This window comes from Drosophila yakuba, chromosome X, assembly GCF_016746365.2.
Source record: "Drosophila yakuba strain Tai18E2 chromosome X, Prin_Dyak_Tai18E2_2.1, whole genome shotgun sequence".
NCBI lineage: Eukaryota > Metazoa > Arthropoda > Insecta > Diptera > Drosophilidae > Drosophila > Drosophila yakuba.
Window position 1 is genome coordinate 19,780,696 of NC_052526.2, and position 20,184 is coordinate 19,800,879.

A 20,184-nucleotide genomic window follows, 5' to 3' on the forward strand; every position below is an offset into this window, starting at 1 on the left:
TTCATTACATAGGTACAATCACGCTTGTTGGAAATATATACATATAAAACTGGATTAAATAATCAGGATAATTGTAAAATCTTATTCATAAATTTGAAACGCGCTTTGGTGTGGCTGCCCCGTAAAGCCCAAAGCGCGAACGCTTTTCGTGGTAATATTTAGGAGATTTTCCCGGTGGCCCCGCGGGTATATTTAAGCGGCCGGACGGCAGCCACACCACTTCACGAATTTGATTCGGGCAGCACACGCGGCGCTTGGACTCCAGTGGACTGGTAAGATGGCCCAACCATGTGCTCACTGGCATCCCAGCCAATCGGGCCGATTCCCCCGATTTCGAGTCACCGATCGAAGCAATTAACCTATTCTTTTTGATCCCAATTGTCTTTATGCGCCGTGTGCTGTGCATCTTCTTCTTCTCTGCCGCATTTGTGTATGTGCCCCCCTGCTAATTGCGTCTTAAAAGGCTCTAGAGAGGAATCTGTATCCAGATAAAGAAATCTGCAACAGGAGATCAAACCAGAACCGGCAGTGTTTATCTCTATACGGCTTGTTTTCGACGACAGCTCCCCGTTGTTTGTTGACTGTTTGTTTGGGTTGAACGCACGCGGAAAATGGAGGGCAAGCCAAAGGTGAACGGCTTTGTGGAATCGACGTCGTCATCGGCATCCCAGACGAAGAACGCCGCCGGTTTCGATGCCGAGCTGCAAGATGGTCTGAGTTGTAAGGAACTGTTCCAGAACGGTGAGGGACTCACCTACAAGTGAGTAGTGATCAAGCCTGCTCCAATGTTCGTATCCAAATCTCATGTCATTGCCCCCATCCAAAATACCCGGCAATCCCAAAAAACAGCGACTTTCTCATACTACCCGGCTACATAGACTTCACGGCCGAGGAGGTCGATCTCAGTTCGCCACTGACCAAGTCGTTGACACTGCGGGCACCGCTGGTTAGTTCGCCCATGGACACGGTAACCGAATCGGAGATGGCCATCGCCATGGCGGTAAGTATCGGATTTGAATGAATCCATAGATATAAGTATGTACCCATATATGTACGGCCCAGAACCGCTGGCGGGTTCGCCTGAGCTGTGCTAGCCTGTGGTTGTAACTCAACACTCTTATGCGCCTCTCTAACCGCCAATGTTTCTGTCCACTGCTCACACACCATCCAAATCCATTCGAATCCCGCGCGCAGCTGTGTGGTGGCATTGGCATCATCCATCACAACTGCACGCCGGAATACCAGGCGTTGGAGGTGCACAAGGTTAAGAAGTACAAGCACGGCTTCATGCGCGACCCCTCGGTGATGTCGCCCACGAATACGGTGGGGGATGTGTTGGAGGCGCGGCGAAAGAACGGATTCACCGGCTATCCGGTCACCGAGAACGGCAAATTGGGCGGCAAGCTGCTGGGTATGGTCACGTCGCGAGACATCGACTTCCGCGAGAACCAGCCGGAGGTGCTGCTGGCTGATATCATGACCACGGAACTGGTCACCGCTCCCAATGGCATCAATCTGCCCACGGCTAACGCTATTCTCGAGAAGAGCAAAAAGGGCAAACTGCCAATTGTAAATCAGGCCGGCGAACTGGTGGCCATGATTGCCCGCACGGATCTGAAGAAGGCCCGTTCCTATCCGAATGCCTCCAAGGACTCCAATAAACAGCTTCTCGTCGGCGCTGCCATCGGAACGAGGTCGGAGGACAAGGCGCGCCTGGCTCTGCTGGTGGCCAATGGCGTGGACGTCATCATCCTCGATTCATCGCAGGGCAACTCCGTCTACCAGGTGGAGATGATCAAGTACATTAAGGAGACCTATCCCGAGCTACAGGTCATTGGCGGCAATGGTAAGTATTGGAACTCTACACAAAAGGGTATTCCAACAATAAGGGCACATTGCTAAGTGTCAATAGTCTAGACAGTTTATACGCTTGTCTGTTTGAATTTTATACGTTTTTACTTGAATACCTTCAATAATTATTACCTTATCTATACGTTTTTGACATGTCCAGATTTTCGATTAAGTCCTCTAACTTACTTTTCAGACAATTATTAACCATTATCTATGGCTAATTACGTCGCGATTAGGTATTTATTATTATACCAATAATGATTTGGGCGCAACCACATTGTTATCTTTAATATCACGAGATGGCAATCGGGTAGAATAATAATAGGGTGCAAGTTTTCAAACAGATTTGTAGTTCACCAATTCACCAGCTTAAAATCAAGTGGGCTTAATTTAATTGTACATTTAAGTTTTCAACTAATTTCTAATATTTATTGTTTTCAACAGTGGTAACACGTGCCCAGGCCAAAAACCTCATTGATGCCGGCGTCGATGGACTGCGTGTGGGCATGGGCTCCGGTTCCATCTGCATCACCCAGGAGGTGATGGCCTGCGGATGTCCACAGGCCACAGCTGTCCACCAGGTGTCCACGTACGCTCGCCAATTTGGTGTGCCGGTGATCGCGGATGGCGGCATTCAGTCCATTGGACACATTGTGAAGGCGATTGCATTGGGAGCCAGCGCTGTAATGATGGGCTCACTCCTGGCGGGCACATCGGAGGCACCGGGCGAGTATTTCTTCTCCGACGGAGTGCGTCTCAAGAAGTACCGCGGCATGGGCTCCCTGGAGGCCATGGAGCGCGGCGATGCCAAGGGCGCAGCCATGTCGCGCTACTACCACAACGAGATGGACAAAATGAAGGTGGCACAGGGCGTCAGTGGCAGCATCGTGGACAAGGGCAGTGTGCTGCGCTACATGCCCTATTTGGAGTGCGGACTGCAGCACAGTTGTCAGGACATCGGTGCCAACTCCATTAATAAATTGAGGTGAGCTAATATAGTTATATTTGCAAAGAAAACGAAACTCATCTTAATATGTCTTAATCGTTTTCTTTAGGGAGATGATCTACAACGGCCAACTACGCTTCATGAAGCGCACCCATTCCGCTCAGCTAGAAGGCAATGTCCACGGCCTCTTCAGCTACGAGAAGCGTCTCTTCTAACATACGACGATGGCTGCGACGGAAATGGGCAGTGGAGGAGTGGCTGCCCCTGTCCAACAGCAGCAGCAACACCATCAGCAGCAACAGCAACAGCATCGCCACCGATCTGGAGCAGGCCATCTGCTCGACTACACCCGCCTATTCGATCGCAAGTAAGAAGAGAAGAAAAGAGAATCGATTGCTCGAATAGCGCATCCTTTTCCCCTGGAGTTTTACCAGTGTTAGGTTAAGTCTCGTTGGAATCGCCGACGTTAAAGATAACGATTCCAATATAGATTCCCTTTTTTTTGGTGGCGGTGGAGGTTACCTCGAATCGCCCGAATACATGTGTATACCCTATCCATCTGTCTGGTAGACAGAATCCTAATTGTAAGTGTTTGCAGGTTACTTGATCTGTATAGAAACTATGTAATCTTCATATATACATATATGCTATATATATCTTTATCTACATCAAGCGCAACGCGTTGGTTGGCCGATTACTTATTTGGCACGCTATATGTACATAGATGTTAATCTCTATTTGTATAGTGTTGGATGTTTACTATTATAAACGAAGCTTGCTTCAAGTTTTAAAACTCTGCCAAACTTATTAAATGTGAACTGAAATTAACTGAAAAGTACTTCCCAGCGACTTTTAATTATTACCTCGCAGGTCAACCTTATCTGCACTATGAAGGGGGCTTCCAGCTGCTATCAGCAGCGCACCTAATAATGCAATGTGTATTCAGTTGTTGTTATCAATTGTGGACACTGAGATTCTGGCTATTGGTCGATTTTGTATGCGCAAGGGTCAACCTTTTGAGTGGTTACGATAGGATTTTGTGTTGCAAAGAAATTTGATTAAAACAAATCGTATGTTCATATTTATCTTTTTAGAATATAGATGTATATATTTCGATATATTGAAGTACATATGTAAGTATACGTTTGATTAAAGATTGAATTTAGCAATGAATCGAAAAGATTTTGATGTTGGTTAACCCTTGGTAAGGACACTTAAACAAGCTATATACAGTGTACAAAAATGCCGATAAGAGCCAAAGTATAGACATAGAAAATTGGGGTTACGTACGAGATTTTTGGAAAGCAGTCACTCAAAACACACCACACACAATATTTCTCGCGTTCTTTAGCTTGTTCTTGCTTACTCACACCCATTCAGGCTTATCAAAAATATATGTATGTATATGTTAGTATATATATATATGTATATATATATATTATGTATATATGTATGTGTATATATTTGGAGCTTAAGCCTCATTTTCACGACCCGATTTCTCTGCTTAGTCATACACAAATCGTCCTTTTCATGCTGAATCTTGAGTTCCAATTGTTATTGATCTAGTTCGAATCAAAGCATGCAGTTTATATCTTTAAAATACGTAAGTATGCAACATTCTATTACGTAAATTTAATAACTGTTTAATGTTTAAAAAGCTATGGAAAGAAATAAAAAAAAGCTAGCATTGAGTTATTCTTGAACTATTTGAGGTAAAAGATAACTTGGCTGAGAAATCAGTTCGCAAAAATGTGTCCTACAGGAAAACATCCATATCGGTACAGATAAGATCGCAATCGCATGGACTGCGTTGGATCTTGGGATCGGATGGGGTGGGGGATGTGGGCTACTCAGTGGGCAGGATTGTCGGGGGCGAGGCAATGCCATTTCTCGTGGAAGTGATCGGGCAATCGAATGCAGTCGAGCCACTGCTGCAGGCGTTCGCCCTTGCTTTGGGCGCCCAGTTGCAGGCTGCCCAGGAAGTCGTTGCTCTTGCCGAGATCCTTGTCCCACACGGTCAGGATGAGCATCTCCTTGTTGAGGTCGTGGGGACTTGCCTCGAAGTAGAACTCCTCGTTGTAGATGGGATTGAGCGTGCGCCACTTGACGCTTGTCTTGTGCTTTTTGTTCTTGTGCGCATCCGGTTTCAGTTGGCTATTGGAAGAGGTAATCGCTGTAATTGTGTTAACTATATAAGCGTGAACTCACATTTTGACAAAGGGATCGGAGCTGCCGTTGTTGTCCATGGCCATCAGGTTGATGCACTGCTTCACGTTCACCACCAGCGCCCTGCGTTTGGTGTTGTAGCACAGCGAGAGGAGCATCTTGCCATTGGGCCAGTTCTGGGCCAGCTCCGCCGCGTTGCTGTACTGATCCTCCACGCCGAGTGGCACAGAGATCCGGTACTGCGAAGTGCTGTGCACCTGGAAAGGAATTAGTGCGTTGATCTATGATTGCTTTATTACTTTACTTTCCATATTAATAGCTACAAGCTACAGAAAAGGGGTTTTAAAATTGTTGTTGAGCAGTTATTTACATAACCCCTATTGTCCTTTAAAGACTTTCCTCGTCCGTTGCTAGTTTAAATGTTTTGAAATCCAATTAGTAGTTGCTTTAGTCGAAAAAGTTGAAAGCCAGCGAAAAGCACGCAACTGTAGAATCTACTTAGCTTCACGAAATTAACTGACTTCCTTTGTGCCAAAACGTTTGTGCATAAATTCACTTGGTTAACAGCATTCGCCGGAAGGCCTTATAAGCAATTACGCTTCCCAACGGATGTCGAGTTGTACACGGAAAAAAACTAGTATATCCATTCAATTGATATATGCGGATTAGACTCAAAGGATTAGGCCCAATATAAAACCTATGCACAAGTCTAAAAGTGAGTTTAAAATAAGTAGTAAAATAGTTTTCTTTTTTAGCAATAAAGTAATATATATAGTAATTTTCTGCAGTGCAGCGAAAAACTCACCGTGGAAAGGCAGACCTTTGCCGCACCGAGAAAGTCGTGGCCGTACTTGTCATCGTCGAAGAGGGCCACGTAAATCAGCGAGTTGCCCAGCTCCTCGGGCTCCACGCCGACGAACTGCAGCGTTTCGTTGAACTCCGGATTGCGGGTCTTGTGCACCGTCTTTGTGCGCTGCCATCGCGTGTACTTGGTGTGCGCCTCCGGCGTGATGATGTTCAGCTTACAGTACGGGTCCGTCAATCCGGCCGCATCCATGGCGGGCAGATCCCTTGCCCGCACCATCGTGCAGTCGAGGCTGTGAAAGGCCTCCCGATAGGTGATGGCAATCTCCAGCCAGCCGAGCAGCGGATCTCGGCAGTGCTGCTGATGCTGTTGCTGGTGCTGCTGGTACTGCGACTGCGACTGCGATTGTGAGTTACCGGAGTTGTTGGATCCGGAGCCGGAACTGTCGCTGATCGACCAGGATGAGCTGACGGAGCCGCGCCGCAGGAAGCTGCTCTCCCGCCTCAGCTTCGACATGCTGACGCTGTCGTATTCCGGGCACTCCGACGGCCGTTGACTTTGCTGGCGGCTAAAGAAGAACGAGTTGGACAGCTTCCGTTCGCCGCCGTCGATGAAGCTGCGTATGGAGCCGTAGGCCCTCAGCCGAAAGCTGTCCTCACGCTGCAAGCGCGCAGATGTTATGCCCTTGGCCATGCCCCCAACGATGCCGCCGACGCCAACTCCTACTCCGGTGTCCACCTCGTCCTCCGGCTCCGAATGGCCGCTGCTGCTGGAGCTGCTGTCGTTCACCCGGATGGTTAGCTTCTTCACCCGCGCCGGTCGTGTTGGCGTCGCATGACAGCTTTGAACGGCCCGCGTGTCGCCTGCGATAACAGATAGAAAATGAGCGATTAGCGATTGACGTCAATCGATTGATTGTCGATTTTCTCGATAACACAAGTGCTCTAACTCGTTTTCAATTTTGGATTTTTGAATGAAGCAATACCTTTACAAGAGGCCGAGGTGCAATTCCGATAATCTGTTTCGTGCGATAAAAGCGATAGTCGTACGGTGACTTGGTTGCCTGTTATGACTTGTTATGACTGCGCTGTATCGGTATCGGTATCGATAGCAATCGAAATGCACCTAAAATCATGATCATTAAACATTAGGGAAACCACCTGACGGACTGTGGCTATCAGATTCCGATGCACAGACTGCATTCTTTTCGATAAGCGATAGACTAGATAGGAAGACCGATTATTGCGATGGGCGGACGATGATAATAGCGATAGTCGTTGATAAGTCGAAGGTAATTAGTGGTGTTGCTTTGAATAAAAGATTATATCTATCGACGACTGATGAATTTGAGCTGGAATTGGAGAAACATCAATGGAACTCGAGAACTCTTGGAACTCTTGTGTCTTGATTAATTGCATTGTCAGTTTTTGGCGAACCGATTTGGAGTTTTGAATTGCTTAATGACACTGAACGAACTACACTTATTGGCTTTTTATATTAACCCATCCGGCTGAAGCTCTGATTATGGTTACCATAAAGAAGCGTCTATAACGATTTATTGGGAATTGGACTATGGAAATGGAAACGTTTCATGATGTTCCTGAAACGAAATTCGAAAACAATTGTTTAGCTGTTTTTTAAAGCCACTTGTGATTACCGCGGGTGTTCAAAATTCAATATTTCACTTCTTTGGCATTTAAGAACATTTGTGTTTCAGTTGCATACATACATATGTGTTAAAAAGTTAAATTGTTCATTGTGCAACTTTTGAGCCTTTGTTAATGCCAACTTGTGTAGCTTGCGGCTTAAAGTTTCATTCGGAAATATGGTCTTAATCAAATTCCGTTTGGGCTTTAGTGCCATTCGAGGGATTAAAATATAAAATGGGTAATAAAAACGGTGGCATATACATATAAACTTCCACTGGCCTTGAAAGCTCCTCTCCGAATGTATCCAATTAAATATTTCACCTTGACTCCGGGCAACATAAAAAGTAACTAGTTAAAAAAACATTTCCTTCAATTTACCGAAAAAAAAAAACACAGTGCTGTAAAAATGAAAGCAAGTTGACGGAGCTGAAGTGTACATAGTATTCATGCATTCCGGCTTTTAATATCTGAAGCATTTGCCTGATTCTATGCGGTAAACTAATGTTATTATCCCCACATAGCTGAAGGTTTCGCCAAGATTCCATCTTAACTTTTGGGGAATGGGTGCAAAGGGTTTAAATTCCTAGCACGTCCCACTGGCAGTGTCCCTTATCCTTCGCTCCCCCTTCCCTCCCCTCCCCAGAATTAAGGCCACCCACCTGCCATGGATCCGGGTCCTGGAGTGGGCATGGGTGTGGCACTGGCGCTGCGCGGCATATCGTACTTGGGCAGACCCTTGAAGAACCACGCACCGGACTTCTTCCACATCTCGCGCGTCTCGGAGCAGATGCGGCACAGCCAGATCTCGCGGGACCGCTCGCTGGTGTGGTATCGGATGTTGATATCCACGCTGCACTTGGCGCACACCGACTGCCGGCAGTCCTCGCACAGGATGCGCTGCGGTCGCAGGATGCCAAAGGTGTCGCCGCACAGACGACAGCAGTTGGGTCCCCGCTCCACGGCATGCTGCTTGATCTTCTCGACGCGCTCCACCAGGCGGCCAACCCGCTGCCGCTCGGCCACCTCGATCTCCTCGTTGCGCCGGATCACCGAGATGATGGCCTCCTGCTCCTCGGGACGCAGCGGCTCACTGGTCTTGGAGCTGCTCCAGCCAGCTTTTAGTCTGCGCAACAAATAGATGAATACATTAGATATTAACAGTATGCCACAAAATATTTTATAGTTCAAAGTCTCAAGGATATCTTTACATTTAGTTAAGATGCAAAAATTAAACACTTTATCATCATCTTTAATTATTTATAATTTCAATTACAGCGCAATGCATGTGGTTTTTTGCCAAGTGGAGGAAGAGGTGGAATTATTTAAGCAACTGCTTCTATGAAAATACGCAAGAGGTGCGGAAGACGGGGGGCCAGGCGACGAGTGGGCACCTAATCCTAATGAGCATCGTTAGTTGTGGGTCGCCTAATGCGGTTTCCATGTTGCCCAGCCACTCGGCCAAAAATTTCAGGTTCAAAGTTAATTAACTCGTTCGTGCTGTTAAGTCCCGAGTGCTCGGTTCATTTCACCCATAACTCATAAAGCTTGGGAGTCTGTGGGGTCCAAGAAGTGGGTTTGCCATGGTTAAATGGTTAAATGGTTAAGATGGAACCCCAAATGATAAATGCGTTTCCTAAGCAAATTGAATACAGAAATAAGAAAGTATTCAACCAGCGGCGCTAATTCACTTCAACTGAATACAAACTTCGTACTTGCCAATGGATTTTGTGAGTGTAGCGTACATGTTATACATTTCGGCACCTTTCCAAGTGACTTCAGAAGTAGTTTAGTGTAGTGTAGTGTGTTTAGACTTAATTGAAATCATAATTGCTATAGTAACTGGCAAAACAAAGCTTCTGGGCTTCTGGGCTGGCTCCCCTCTAATTTGCATAGTTCCTGATTGTTTCGCATCGGCATGTTGTGATTCGGCTTCGTTTGAGCTTCGAGAACGTGTGGGTGCGTGTTGCCTTCACGCCGGGTTTATTGACTTCCCGTGTACGTAAGGCATACGAGTAAGTATATAAACATATGTATGTACATATGTATGTACATATATCTGATTGTGTGGCTATGTGCGTTTACTCACCCCACTTGTGTGTGAGTTCTTTTTTTTTTTTTTGGGCCGTATGGGGGCTGGGCGTTGGCTTAAATGCCCTTGCAGGTTCCTTAACATAATAATTAAATTACAAATTCGGTTAGTGCTCTATCAACATTTGCCTCTGCGGCACGAGCTTCTCGCCGAGTAAGCAAATAAACAGGCAGCCAGCCGCACACCAGGCACTCAAAGTTTCGCCCGATCGAGCCACTTGAGTGACATTAACCCATGTCCTGCGGACAGCAACAGGGATGATGTCCTGTCCTGCGACTTGAGTTGAGCTGCCTTGAGTTGTGGCGCCCAAATGGATGGTGGACGGCCGGGTCGGAGTTTATTGTTCCAGCAATCAGATTGTTTTATACTCTGCTCAAACGCGCTTTTATCCGAGATTCGACCATGAACTCAGCAGCAGAGAAAGAAAAAAGAAGGAGAATGGAAACGAACTTTACTCACACATGACTGCATGACAAAGTCAATTGTTTGGCTTACGAGAAATGTAATCTCTCAAAGGATAAACAAGGATTCACCGTGAAATACGTTAAGTCCAGCGTTTGCATGGAAAGTAAATTACATTGGAATACCAATTTACCAGGAATGTCAGTGTTTGTACACAAAACGCCATGCAATATGTTTAATTGAAAAGTTCTCGCACAAGAACAAATATGAAAGTCTGTTCCTAACAAAAAAATGAAGCCTCAATTTACCTTCAATTCACAAATGTGTTCAAAAGTGAAATTGAAGTCACTGGGAAATGAGGAAAGAAAGGGAAAAAAGAAAAATACAACATGAAGCCCAATTTCCCTTTGAAATGGAAAAAAAAGAACGCTTTTCGTGCACTTTGTGGCATTATTATGTTTCCGAGTAAAAGGAAAACTTGTTCTTCGAATTCGCTTTGCCAACTCTGTTATCCTGCCCTTCTGCATGTACATATGTATTTCGAGATGCGAGTCTCTTAGTTTCCCTGCTATTCCAAGGCAATCCATGCTTAAGGATGTTTTCCAGCTAAATGCCATCAGTGTTACTTTGCGGCTTCGCATGAATTTAATAAGAGTGAAAGTCGGCAGCTTGTCGTCAGATTTGGTGGCCTGGCAGAGATCGTCTCATTTGCATAGTTAAGCATGAAGTAGCGCCTGGCATTTGGCCGCGATTTGAGTTTGCCGTTAATTCTCGACTTGCCTCTTAGCTGCTTCACTCACTTCTGCTCCTCTATTCGCGGTTGTGTGTGTGTGTGTGTGTGTTTGGCAGCTCCCTTGAGCTGTAATTTGAATTTCAAGTACGGAGCCAATGCCACGAGCAGCAGCTCAGTGGCTCGCAGTTAGCAGTTCGCCCTTCGCCCGCAATTCAGGTCCACCCTGAACTCAATGTAACCCCACTAACTGGCTGGCAAAGTCGAAAGCTCTTTGTTTCTATGCTGCTGTGCGTTAGGGTGGTCCCTGGTTCCACGTTGTGTAGTAAACTGCTGAAACGTGACTCTTTGGAGGCCTTGGTAACGAACAAAAATTGTATGTAATATGCATATCACTTATACGCAGTGTTGTATATACTTTATATACATTAATTATTTTTATAGCTGCAGTGAAACTACAAACTTTTTTATCGCAATCAATGGCCTTTCATATTGATAAAAAAAAAGGTTTTTTGAATTTAAAATGCACCATTACAAATCATTTGAGCTTCATAAATTACTCATACGCAGTGTGGCTCCTGTCAATTCCTAGAACATATTTATTTTTGCTTTATGGTTGCGCTTAAAATATTAAAATAATTAATGATGTAGCAATTGATGCTGAACTAAAAAAATAGTAAGCATAAGGTAACTTACTAAGTTAATAAGGAAGCGATCAACTAAGGTCCACCCTAATCAGTCTGTCTGTGTGCGAGAGCCTGAACGCTTACAATGTAGCGGGCGAGCGGAAGTGTAAATTGCACACTTGAAACCTGCCAACCTTCAACTCCCCACCCCACCCCACCACATCACACCGCACTTAAGACCCACCCACACACTAAAAAAAAAAGGAAAAAAAAAACAAAAACACCCGCTGTGCGTGTCTGTGTGCGGCTTTTTGTATTTTTAATGCGCCCAAGTCGCATTTACAGTCAGCTGGGATTGATTTGAGTCGCGTTGGTTGGCCCCAAACAGTATGCTACACGAGCATATGTTGCGTATATCTATAGATGTATATGTAGCAGTGGGTGTACATATATATAGTCGTTGGTTCATGGAACTGGAGGATTTTTGGCTGTTTCATCAAATCATGTAAATGGTCCGCGCCTTTTTTGTTGCTTTTTATTTCATTTTTGCGTTTCGTTTTTGTTTTTTTTTTTTGTTGTTGTTCTCAAGTGCAATAAATAAATGAGAGGCCCAGCAAGGGGTCATAAAACTGGCTGCGAAAGTCGTATAAAATTGAGCGTTATTAAAATTTAATTAGTCTGTCAGCATGCAACAATTATGATTAGAGTTGGCGCAAAAAACCACACATGGTCACATGCGGCTTTCCTTGAATCTACTTGACAGCTCAGGGACACACTCTATGTATTACACACACACACACACACACACACACACGCGCGTCCATATCTCGGTGGCTTTCGCTGTGTGTGTGCGCACATGTATTTGATTTGATTAGGCTTTCGGCTAATCAGCCGCAACCACACGCACACACAGTCGGCGTTAATTAAATTATGACTAAAGCTTTTGTCATGTTTGTCACTGGTTGTTTCTGTTGCAATAACACACAGGCACAAAAGGCACAAGCAAAAAAAATAAACGAAAGAATAAAAACTCTTATCGCTGCAGCTGTGTTGTGACGCACTCGGCCAATTGTTGCATTTCAATGCCACCGCCGAGGATAATGCACCGTGCCCACTGCACGCGAATGCGAAATGCGAAAATGCACCGTACTTACTTGGCACGCAGGGCAAGTTGCCTGTCGCTGGGGCAGACAAACTTGTTGGCCGTATTGTTGCGATTCTGGAAGTCCATCTTGTCGTCCTGTCACATTATATTCGTCTATTGAGACTCCGGCCCGCCGAAACTCCAATCCGCTGGCCACTTGTTTGTGTTGTTCGCTGTTTTTGTGGCCCCCCCCAACTGTTGTTGGCGGCACCGAGCTGCGGAGCGTTGCGAATCGGCTGCGAAACGGATGCGAAAACACGTCCGAATGCGTGAGCAGCTGGTGTGCGACTGACGCAACGCGTTTCGAAGGCGAACACGGCCAAACAGGCTGGCATTTAACCGTTATCGCAGCCCGTAGGGATGGCACTTTCGAGTAACGGGAAGTGCTAGTGACAGCCATTTGCAATCGCCAGCTTTTTGTTGCCTACTTATGGGGTGCATCATAGTTTGAAGTCGAAGAAGCCAAGAGTTTAGGTGTTAAAAAACATTAAAACATAAAAACAAATAAGTTAAAACAAAGCAACCTTCTTTGCAAAATAATATTAATAAATCTCTAGCACTGCAGGCACAAATATTTAAGCACCTCAATACAAATGGAAAAGTATTCCAAGACGCGCGTATATGAATATATTATTTGATATCTTCAATTTGATCAATGCCTAGGCCATCCCAAGAAACTATCGCCTTGCCCTGGCCGCCCCCACAGCCCCCTCGCCTGTTGCACTGTGGAGTTGGCCAACGGCCATATGGCCACGCGCAGGAAGATGCCAAAGTGCCGAGGAGCGAGGCGCAGGAACGAGGAAGCGCTGTGCGGGATCTGAAGCTTTGTCATATTTGCACGCGCACAGGCCGAAAGCAAAGCTCGCGGCCCCACGCCTTTCACAACGCACAAATGGCGCAGGCAACGTTTTTAAGATATATAGCTAGAAATTATGATGGCTCTTTTTCTTATATTTTCAAAATCACGGAGGAAAATGCAGACATATTTTGTTATTTTATTCGAATGTATTTAGAATAAACAATTTACAATGTTAGCAACCTTTTAGTTTACAAATCGGATTTTTCAAATTCAAAATATCTATGTTTCTATGTTTTTCTTTCACTTCCACTTTCCTTAAATTGCTTATTGCTTATCTGGCTTGAAAATAGCCATGCGGTCAGCACTGTAGAAAGGCTCGGTCTATCTGCCTCTCGCTCGCTCTCTCAGGATTAGGCATAACCTTCTCTCGCTCATCCGCTTTCTAGCAACATAACTTTCCCGGTGGAGCATTTTGCTGAAAGAGCATCAACAAAAAAGAAAAAAAAATGGCACCTCTTCAATGCGAATTCGGCGACAAAGAGTGCGAAATTCCACGCAGCCAAGGATTCAGCACAACGCTGAGTTTTAGCGTACAGAAAAATGCCATTCCCGCTGGAGCATTGAATTCTTCACAGACTCTGTTTAAACCGAGACTGAGGGTCCGGTCCGAGTGGAAATGCCAGCTCGCGAATGCGATGCTCAAGTGTTGCGAAGTGTGGGGGGGGGGGGGGGAGAAAGGTGAAAGTTTTACGACCCAAAACGGAGAGGTGTATCAACTAATGTCAAAGGCGACAGGCCATTGCCGTGCCACTCACGTATGTACATGTCCTGCGGCCCCTGTGTTTGTATGCGTGCGTGCGTGTGTGTGAGGGTGTTCTGTCTGCCTGTCTGTGTGTGAGTTTTGCATGCATGTGGCCGAGAGGTGCCACGCCCACCTACGCAACCAAGCGTATTTCATGCAGCATTAGTTGCCGTACTATCCCCATTGCTGGTTCACACCCCTTTTCTCTCACTGTGTGTCCATTTTAAATAAATGCTGACAGCTAAATGAAAATATTTAGCGTACGTGCAATGTCCTGCACGCCGGCCGACATTTCGCACGTCTCGTCCTTTTTGGTCCAGCGCCTCACTGCCTCACTACCTCACTTTGTCCAACCAAACTGGAGTGTTGTGTTGTGCAGTGTTGACACTGTGTGACGCGGGCTTTGGTCGTTTTTTTTTTTTGTTTTTTTTTTTGCTCTGCCTCTGGCAAGTTGTCATCGCTGTTTGCCTTTCTGCCAGTTGTTGTTGCCGCTGCTGCTCTTGTTGTTGTTCTTGTTGTTGTTGCTGCTCTTGTTATTGTTGTTTTTGTTAGCTGTTACTGTTGACAGGATTAGGCATTCGAGGCGCGTCCGCATCATCACCCCGCACCCAACTCATCCCAACCGGCATGCCAGCAGCGGCAATTGTCCTTCGAGCAGGATACTGTGAGTGAGTGAGTGAGTAAGTGAGTGAGTGAGTGGAGGGGGAGTTGGGCCAAACAATGGAAGCATAGCCATAGGCTAGCAGCTATTTGGCTTAATGAGCGCCAGCTTGATTTCGCGCTGTGGGCCAACTGTTGGTAACGCATTTTCTCATTTTCCGGGTATCTGCATGTACGGGCAATCTGCGGATTTCGCTGTTGAACGCACTTTGATTTCCATTCACCCAGCACTTATTGTGGATTATCTGCATTTTTTGGCCTCACTTCCACTGAATTTAATTGATATTATCTGTGCTTTTTTGCCTTGCTTGCTCAGCACATCCTTATTTCTTTTCAGCTCGATAGCAATGATTACTTTGGGCACTTATCAACTGCTATAGTTTATATAACGCGTATATTTACTTTTTATTTAGCCAGACTTTAACTTTAATTCGTTTATATAACGCGTATATTTACTTTTTATTTAGCCAGACTTAACTTTAATTCGTTTAAGCAAAACCGCCCACTTTCCAATTAAGGCATTCAGTTTACAATGTGTATATCCATATTCATTTATTATTCAGCACTTTTTCAATATTTTTTCAACTTTTTTTCGCTTCTGCCTACATATTTGTTTTTATCATTTAGAATTTTATTTTTATTTTTATTTTTTTTAGCGTTTTCTGCTTGCTCTGGCTTGTTTGTCTTTTGCACAATTTGCTTTTCATTAGTCGCGACTAGCTGCGTCTCTCTCACTTTCGTTACATTTGTAAAACGATACTCACACGAAAAATTGCTAAGGTATTGTTTGTTGTACATTAATAAAATATAATATATTTAATTTAGCTCTGGCTATTGCTGTGGATGCTGCTACTCGCGATACATATTCTTTTACATTTTTTCTTTTTTCCTAATCTAGTCTACAAGGTAAATTCCTCAGGCTTTTAGGCCGTCTCCTTTCTTCTCGCGGTCACACTCACATAAAATATATAATTTGACTAAGAGCGAAAGCCGCAATATACAAAATAATTTAAACGAAAACGAAGGGGTGGGGGGAAAAGATCAACAGAAGACATCTCTACCGATTTTCTAGTCCCGTAAAGCTTTCTGCTTGCCCGCCTTCTTGCTCGCCACCGTCGACTGTCGAGTGGGCGTGGCCGTGGTCGCAGCTGCTGTGCTCGCCGGCTTTTTGTGAAGCCTCTTGTGGTAGCTCTGGGCCAGCGAGTTCACAATGGACACCACGAAGTAGCACACCATGCCAATGACGAATGTCTCGAAGATCCGCGACAGCAAATTGCCCGAATCTCCAGCTCCGGATGCACCGGCGGCCCCTCCACGCTGCTGGCGATGCAGACGCTGCTTCTGGTTGTTTAGGAAGGACTTGAACGGCTCCTGCAACTTGTGGCCAAGCACTGGCAGCGAGGCCAACAGATCGACGGCCCGCTCGATCAGCGTCTCGTTGAAGGCGATGATCACAAAGATCTTCTGGATGTGCATCTTGATCACCGCCTTGCCGATCAGCGTTGCGCCGAAGAACGTCCAGAATGGCACCAGGAAGTGGCCGCAGGTAATTCCTGCCAGGTCGAACAGGGGATTGGGAATCTGCGGAGAGTGTACACTTTGTTAGTAAAAAAGTTGCAAACACAAACTAAATTAAAAACGAATTTCTTCAAAGAGCAGTACTAGAGGTCCATCTTTACGAGTAAAACTAAGTTGCTTATAGAAAGCCATGGTACAAAAAGGAATATTTCATAGGAAATAGAATTGATAATAGATTATAAAAAAAAACGTTTACGGAAGTAAGGATGAATTCCAATTGGCAGAAAAGTAATATTATTCGTTGCCTTACTAGTGAAATCAAAAGTGAAATTCGTTTTTGTGACTGTAGTAAATGTAGTAAACACGCTGGTCAGCGATTTTCACCACTCACGCTTGCACAGGCCAGGATGCCAAAGAATCCGACGCGCTCCACCACGCGCTCCATGAACAGCTTGCCCTTGTCCATCAGACTGAGGTTCTTTTGGTGACGCTTCGCGTTTAGGGCCTCGAACTCGGCCAGCTCCTCGGCATCCTCGGGATCGTAGCCGGATAACCTCGCCGCCTTGGCCATAAAGTACGGCGGCAGTTCGCCCAGCGCTGTGCCCGCTCCCCAGAGGAAAGCCTCCATGCGCACTTTGGACATGATGGACCAGATATTCGGCACACGCTTGTCATACGGCTCCTCGGGACAGATAATACTGTTGGAGTACGCAAGAACAAGGAGTTAGTTATCAAGTGGGATAGGTTATTGGGACAATCTGGTATACTCACTCATCGGGATACGGTGGCTGTGGGAATCGCAACGAATTGCACTCGTAGGCGGCCAGCGTGACACTGGCTATGTGCGGACCCAGGTAGAGCAGGAACGTGTGCAGTCCGGTGCCCAAGCCCACCGATGAGAGCACGCCCAGACCCAGCCAGTAGACAAAGAACCAGGTGTTCCGGCGCACAAACTCGATGGCCAACTGATGGGGGCCATCTATCTTGTAAATTACGCTAAATACGATGCCTAATACTATCAGAAGGGCCAGCAGGACACGCTGTTGCAGCAATCTGCCAAAGAAAGAGTTTATCAAGTTAGATGTGTTTTTTTTTTGAAATGGGTCTACTTTCGATCGTCATACCTGGTGCTCCACGTGCGCAGCAGGGTGAACAGCTCGAGGCCGCAGTACTTGGTGGTCTGCAGGGGACGACGCCAGAGGACCAGCTGGCTGCGTTCCATGCGCTCCCGCTCGCGTTGCTTGTCTTTTTGGTTCTTCTTCGCCTTGCCGCCAGCGGCCAGCAAGGATGTTGAGGAGGAGCCGGTCTCCTGCATGCTGCTCCCGCTGAGGCTTCTGCTGCTGCTGTTGCTGCTGCTGTTGCTACTGCTACTGTTGCTGCTGCTGCTCAGCTTGCCTTTGCTGCCGGGCGATTTCGAGGGGGTTTTTTGGCTGTGGGAGTGGGTGGTAGTGGTTGTGGTGGTGGTGGAGTTTGACTGATGTGGCGCCTTCAGGCTGCCGTTCGCCGCCTGCCGCTTGTGGTGGCTCTTGTTGTTGCTGCTACCGCTGGTGGTGCTGTTGCTATTGCTGCTGTGGCGATTGCTCTGGGCCGCATGGCTACCGCTATTGCTGCTGCTGCTGGTGGCGTCCTTTTTCGAGTTCTGTGACATTTAAGCGGTTGGCTTGCAAGCGGCTGTGTTTTGCACGATGTTTGCAATGAAATAACAAAAGAAGAGCAACGTAAATGCCGGAAATTAGAAAACAATCGAATAATTTTGAATACACGGCGGTGCACACGAATTGTTGTTGTTGTTATGTTAACGGTAATGGAAATGGAACAGAAATTTCAAATCCCCGTCTGCGGGCAACTGATAAACTACTGATAAGCTACAAACGACCGACGGTGCAAAGTGTACGAGCTACTCTACGCTCCAGTTTTGGGTTTGTATCGTCTGGCTTGCCACAACGAGTGCTATCCATTTGGGGAACAGCACGCTGAGATGGCAAACATAGGTAGCCCGTTCACTGGCACTGATAAGGGGATAAGTCCCTCACTGATAGTAGACTAGTTTGTAATCCCTGCTTAAGGGGGCAGATTATTATTTTCGCAGAGCAAAATATGCAAAGTGCCACTATTCCCGAAACTATGAAACTCATATAGTAGCGATAAGAACTAGCAGATTTTGTTGTTAATGACAAGAAATGTAGAAACTCAACATGATACATTTATTAAAATAAAATGCTTATTTACATTCTTTTACAGCTAGTGTATTAAATGTTCGGCTTGTTCTCGTTTCTATTTGCTTTTTCACACTTTTATGCGGGCTAGTTGATAGTTTGCTCAATTGAATTTGATTTGCTGCGAGAATGGCTTCAATTTTTCGGCAAGTGTGCCTGTCTGCGTGTGTGTGTGTACGTGTGCGTGTGTGTGCGGAAAAGCACAACAAACACAACAACAACAATAACAGAGGTACTCTGCTGACAGAGCGATTACAACAACAATTACGAGGGACGTAGCGTGAGATTATCATGCGATACTTGAGCACCAATAAAATGAATCCACATGCGCGTAAAAAAGAGAGACGGCAGACAGAAGGAGAGGAATGGTGGAGAAGGGGGAGACGGGAGAAGGGAGGCGGCACAAGAAGCAGACGACTTCAGAATCAGAAGCGCAAAACAGAAGCGAAAAACAGGGCCACAAGGCGAACAACAAAAACAAGCTGAGTGGACAATAACACGACTGATGTCGCTGTCGTTGTTGTTGTTGCTTTTGTTATCATAGCATTTTTTGTTCTTTTTTTTTGTTGTTGGTCTAGTCAGCGTGTTTTGGCATAATTCAATAAGCGTTAAGTTTACATTTCACTTTCGTTCTATTCACTTAAACATTTGAATTTGAGTGTGGCAATCGTTGCAGCTGTTTTTCTTAAGTCGAAGTTTAAAAACCCTGGGGTTGGTGGGTTGGTTTTCCATTGCAACCACCCTCTGACAACAACAACAACAGCAACAACAAACCAGACGACAAAGCACAAAAATCAATCGCACCCACACAACAGTTATTTTGGGGTTCTCTTCTTTTTTTGAACTCTCAATTCTCACTTTGTTACTAATTTCCGTCGTCACGAGTTACAACAGCAACAACAACAACAACACGAAATCAGATGCACAACAACAAAAACACCAATAGCAGAGCAAAAACAAACAATTCGCAACAGCTAATAGATTTTCATCTGATGTTTTCTTTCAGCACCTTTCCGAGCTGTTTGGTAACGTGACCGTTCTACGTTTAATCCGGCTTTTTAACGGCCAATCCGTCCAGTTGGACTTTAGTTTACCTGCTTCTGTGACAGTTTGGCACGGTGTTTTTATAAAACCTTTTCGGTGAAAAACTGCGAGGCCAACAGACAGTGTTGCCAGATGGTGAAATGGGCTAAAAAATCCACGAAATTCAAACGTCCACCGCCTTGCGCCACATACGTCAGAAATACTAAATACCAAGAATATGTCGCATTTTAACACCAGTATTTGCTATTGCAGTGAGGAGCTGTCCCTTTCTAGCACGTGCAATTGTTATGGCTGACATTAGATTAGCTTTGCAGCACACGATAGTGTGACCAGCCGTGTTTCGGTGACAGTGCTGCCCATTAATGAGCTTTTGGGCGCCAGTTTTGAATGACAGACAAAGCGCCTTTACGATAAGATAAACAAACAACAAACTTGCTGATTTCCCATTACGCGCTATAGGCAATAAATTTTAGTTTGCAAAAATAAATTGTTGCTTTGCCAAAGGTATAAGTATAAGTAGCACCTTGAACCTTTTAGACCTTTATCAGTTTAAATGAGGAAACCTGCGCAACTACTCATTGTTAGAGCTCATTTCATTTCTAAAAGATAAGGACTTATTATTGTTCGTTGAACAAAAGAAAAAGCTATATAAAAAAAAAAAAACTTTTACCTATCACTTATCGCTGAATCATTTTGACGTGATATGCAATTAGCTGAAAACAAGGAACAATCCAAAT

General features: G+C 45.4%; 3 protein-coding genes across 5 annotated transcripts; 1 reads left to right on the forward strand and 2 right to left on the reverse strand.

The window, feature by feature from the left end:
• The first annotated feature begins 116 nt into the window (after positions 1–116).
• On the forward strand, positions 117–3,635 carry LOC6526038 (inosine-5'-monophosphate dehydrogenase). Its single transcript, XM_002101819.3, has 6 exons — positions 117–272; positions 464–760; positions 850–1,000; positions 1,195–1,846; positions 2,296–2,836; positions 2,907–3,635. Exons 2-6 carry the CDS (start codon positions 612–614, stop codon positions 3,010–3,012), a joined length of 1,599 nt encoding a protein of 532 aa, XP_002101855.1. The 5' UTR covers positions 117–272; positions 464–611; the 3' UTR covers positions 3,013–3,635.
• A 984-nt stretch (positions 3,636–4,619) lies between these two features.
• Positions 4,620–12,711, reverse strand: LOC6526039 (rabphilin-3A). Of its 2 annotated transcripts, XM_002101820.3 has the most exons (5): positions 12,419–12,711; positions 8,077–8,540; positions 5,769–6,631; positions 5,006–5,220; positions 4,620–4,951 (listed from the first exon to the last, which is right to left on the reverse strand). In XM_002101820.3, the coding sequence occupies exons 1-5, from the start codon at positions 12,493–12,495 to the stop codon at positions 4,648–4,650; spliced, it is 1,923 nt and encodes a 640-aa protein (XP_002101856.1). In that variant the 5' UTR covers positions 12,496–12,711; the 3' UTR covers positions 4,620–4,647. The 2 variants fall into 2 exon arrangements, with proteins under 2 accessions (XP_002101856.1, XP_015046605.1); XM_015191119.2 differs by lacking the exons at positions 8,077–8,540; positions 12,419–12,711 and adding an exon at positions 6,754–7,355.
• A 2,355-nt stretch (positions 12,712–15,066) lies between these two features.
• On the reverse strand, positions 15,067–19,631 carry LOC6526040 (vacuole membrane protein 1). Of its 2 annotated transcripts, none has more exons than XM_015191120.3 (5): positions 19,498–19,631; positions 17,312–17,858; positions 16,959–17,240; positions 16,579–16,885; positions 15,067–16,250 (listed from the first exon to the last, which is right to left on the reverse strand). In XM_015191120.3, exons 2-5 carry the CDS (start codon positions 17,833–17,835, stop codon positions 15,738–15,740), a joined length of 1,626 nt encoding a protein of 541 aa, XP_015046606.1. In that variant the 5' UTR covers positions 17,836–17,858; positions 19,498–19,631; the 3' UTR covers positions 15,067–15,737. The 2 variants fall into 2 exon arrangements, with proteins under 2 accessions (XP_015046606.1, XP_015046607.1); XM_015191121.3 differs by having other exon boundaries at positions 19,413–19,567.
• Between the last annotated feature and the right edge of the window lie 553 nt (positions 19,632–20,184).

What these genes read in the sequence shown, in the direction of transcription:
- LOC6526040 (XM_015191120.3), bottom strand. Translation starts at nt 17,835, where the DNA reads ATGTCACAGAACTCGAAAAAGGACGCCACCAGCAGCAGCAGCAATAGC. An exon ending in CTGCGCACGTGGAGCACCAG is followed by an intron (nt 17,241 to 17,311) that starts GTATGACGATCG and finishes TTTCTTTGGCAG; the next exon opens with ATTGCTGCAACAGCGTGTCC. An exon ending in GCATCCTGGCCTGTGCAAGC is followed by an intron (nt 16,251 to 16,578) that starts GTGAGTGGTGAA and finishes CACTCTCCGCAG; the next exon opens with ATTCCCAATCCCCTGTTCGA.
- LOC6526039 (XM_002101820.3), bottom strand. Translation starts at nt 12,495, where the DNA reads ATGGACTTCCAGAATCGCAACAATACGGCCAACAAGTTTGTCTGCCCC. An exon ending in CAACTTGCCCTGCGTGCCAA is followed by an intron (nt 8,541 to 12,418) that starts GTAAGTACGGTG and finishes TTTGTTGCGCAG; the next exon opens with ACTAAAAGCTGGCTGGAGCA. An exon ending in TCCGATCCCTTTGTCAAAAT is followed by an intron (nt 4,952 to 5,005) that starts GTGAGTTCACGC and finishes CTCTTCCAATAG; the next exon opens with CCAACTGAAACCGGATGCGC.
- LOC6526038 (XM_002101819.3), top strand. Translation starts at nt 612, where the DNA reads ATGGAGGGCAAGCCAAAGGTGAACGGCTTTGTGGAATCGACGTCGTCA. An exon ending in AGATGGCCATCGCCATGGCG is followed by an intron (nt 1,001 to 1,194) that starts GTAAGTATCGGA and finishes TCCCGCGCGCAG; the next exon opens with CTGTGTGGTGGCATTGGCAT. An exon ending in ACAGGTCATTGGCGGCAATG is followed by an intron (nt 1,847 to 2,295) that starts GTAAGTATTGGA and finishes TGTTTTCAACAG; the next exon opens with TGGTAACACGTGCCCAGGCC.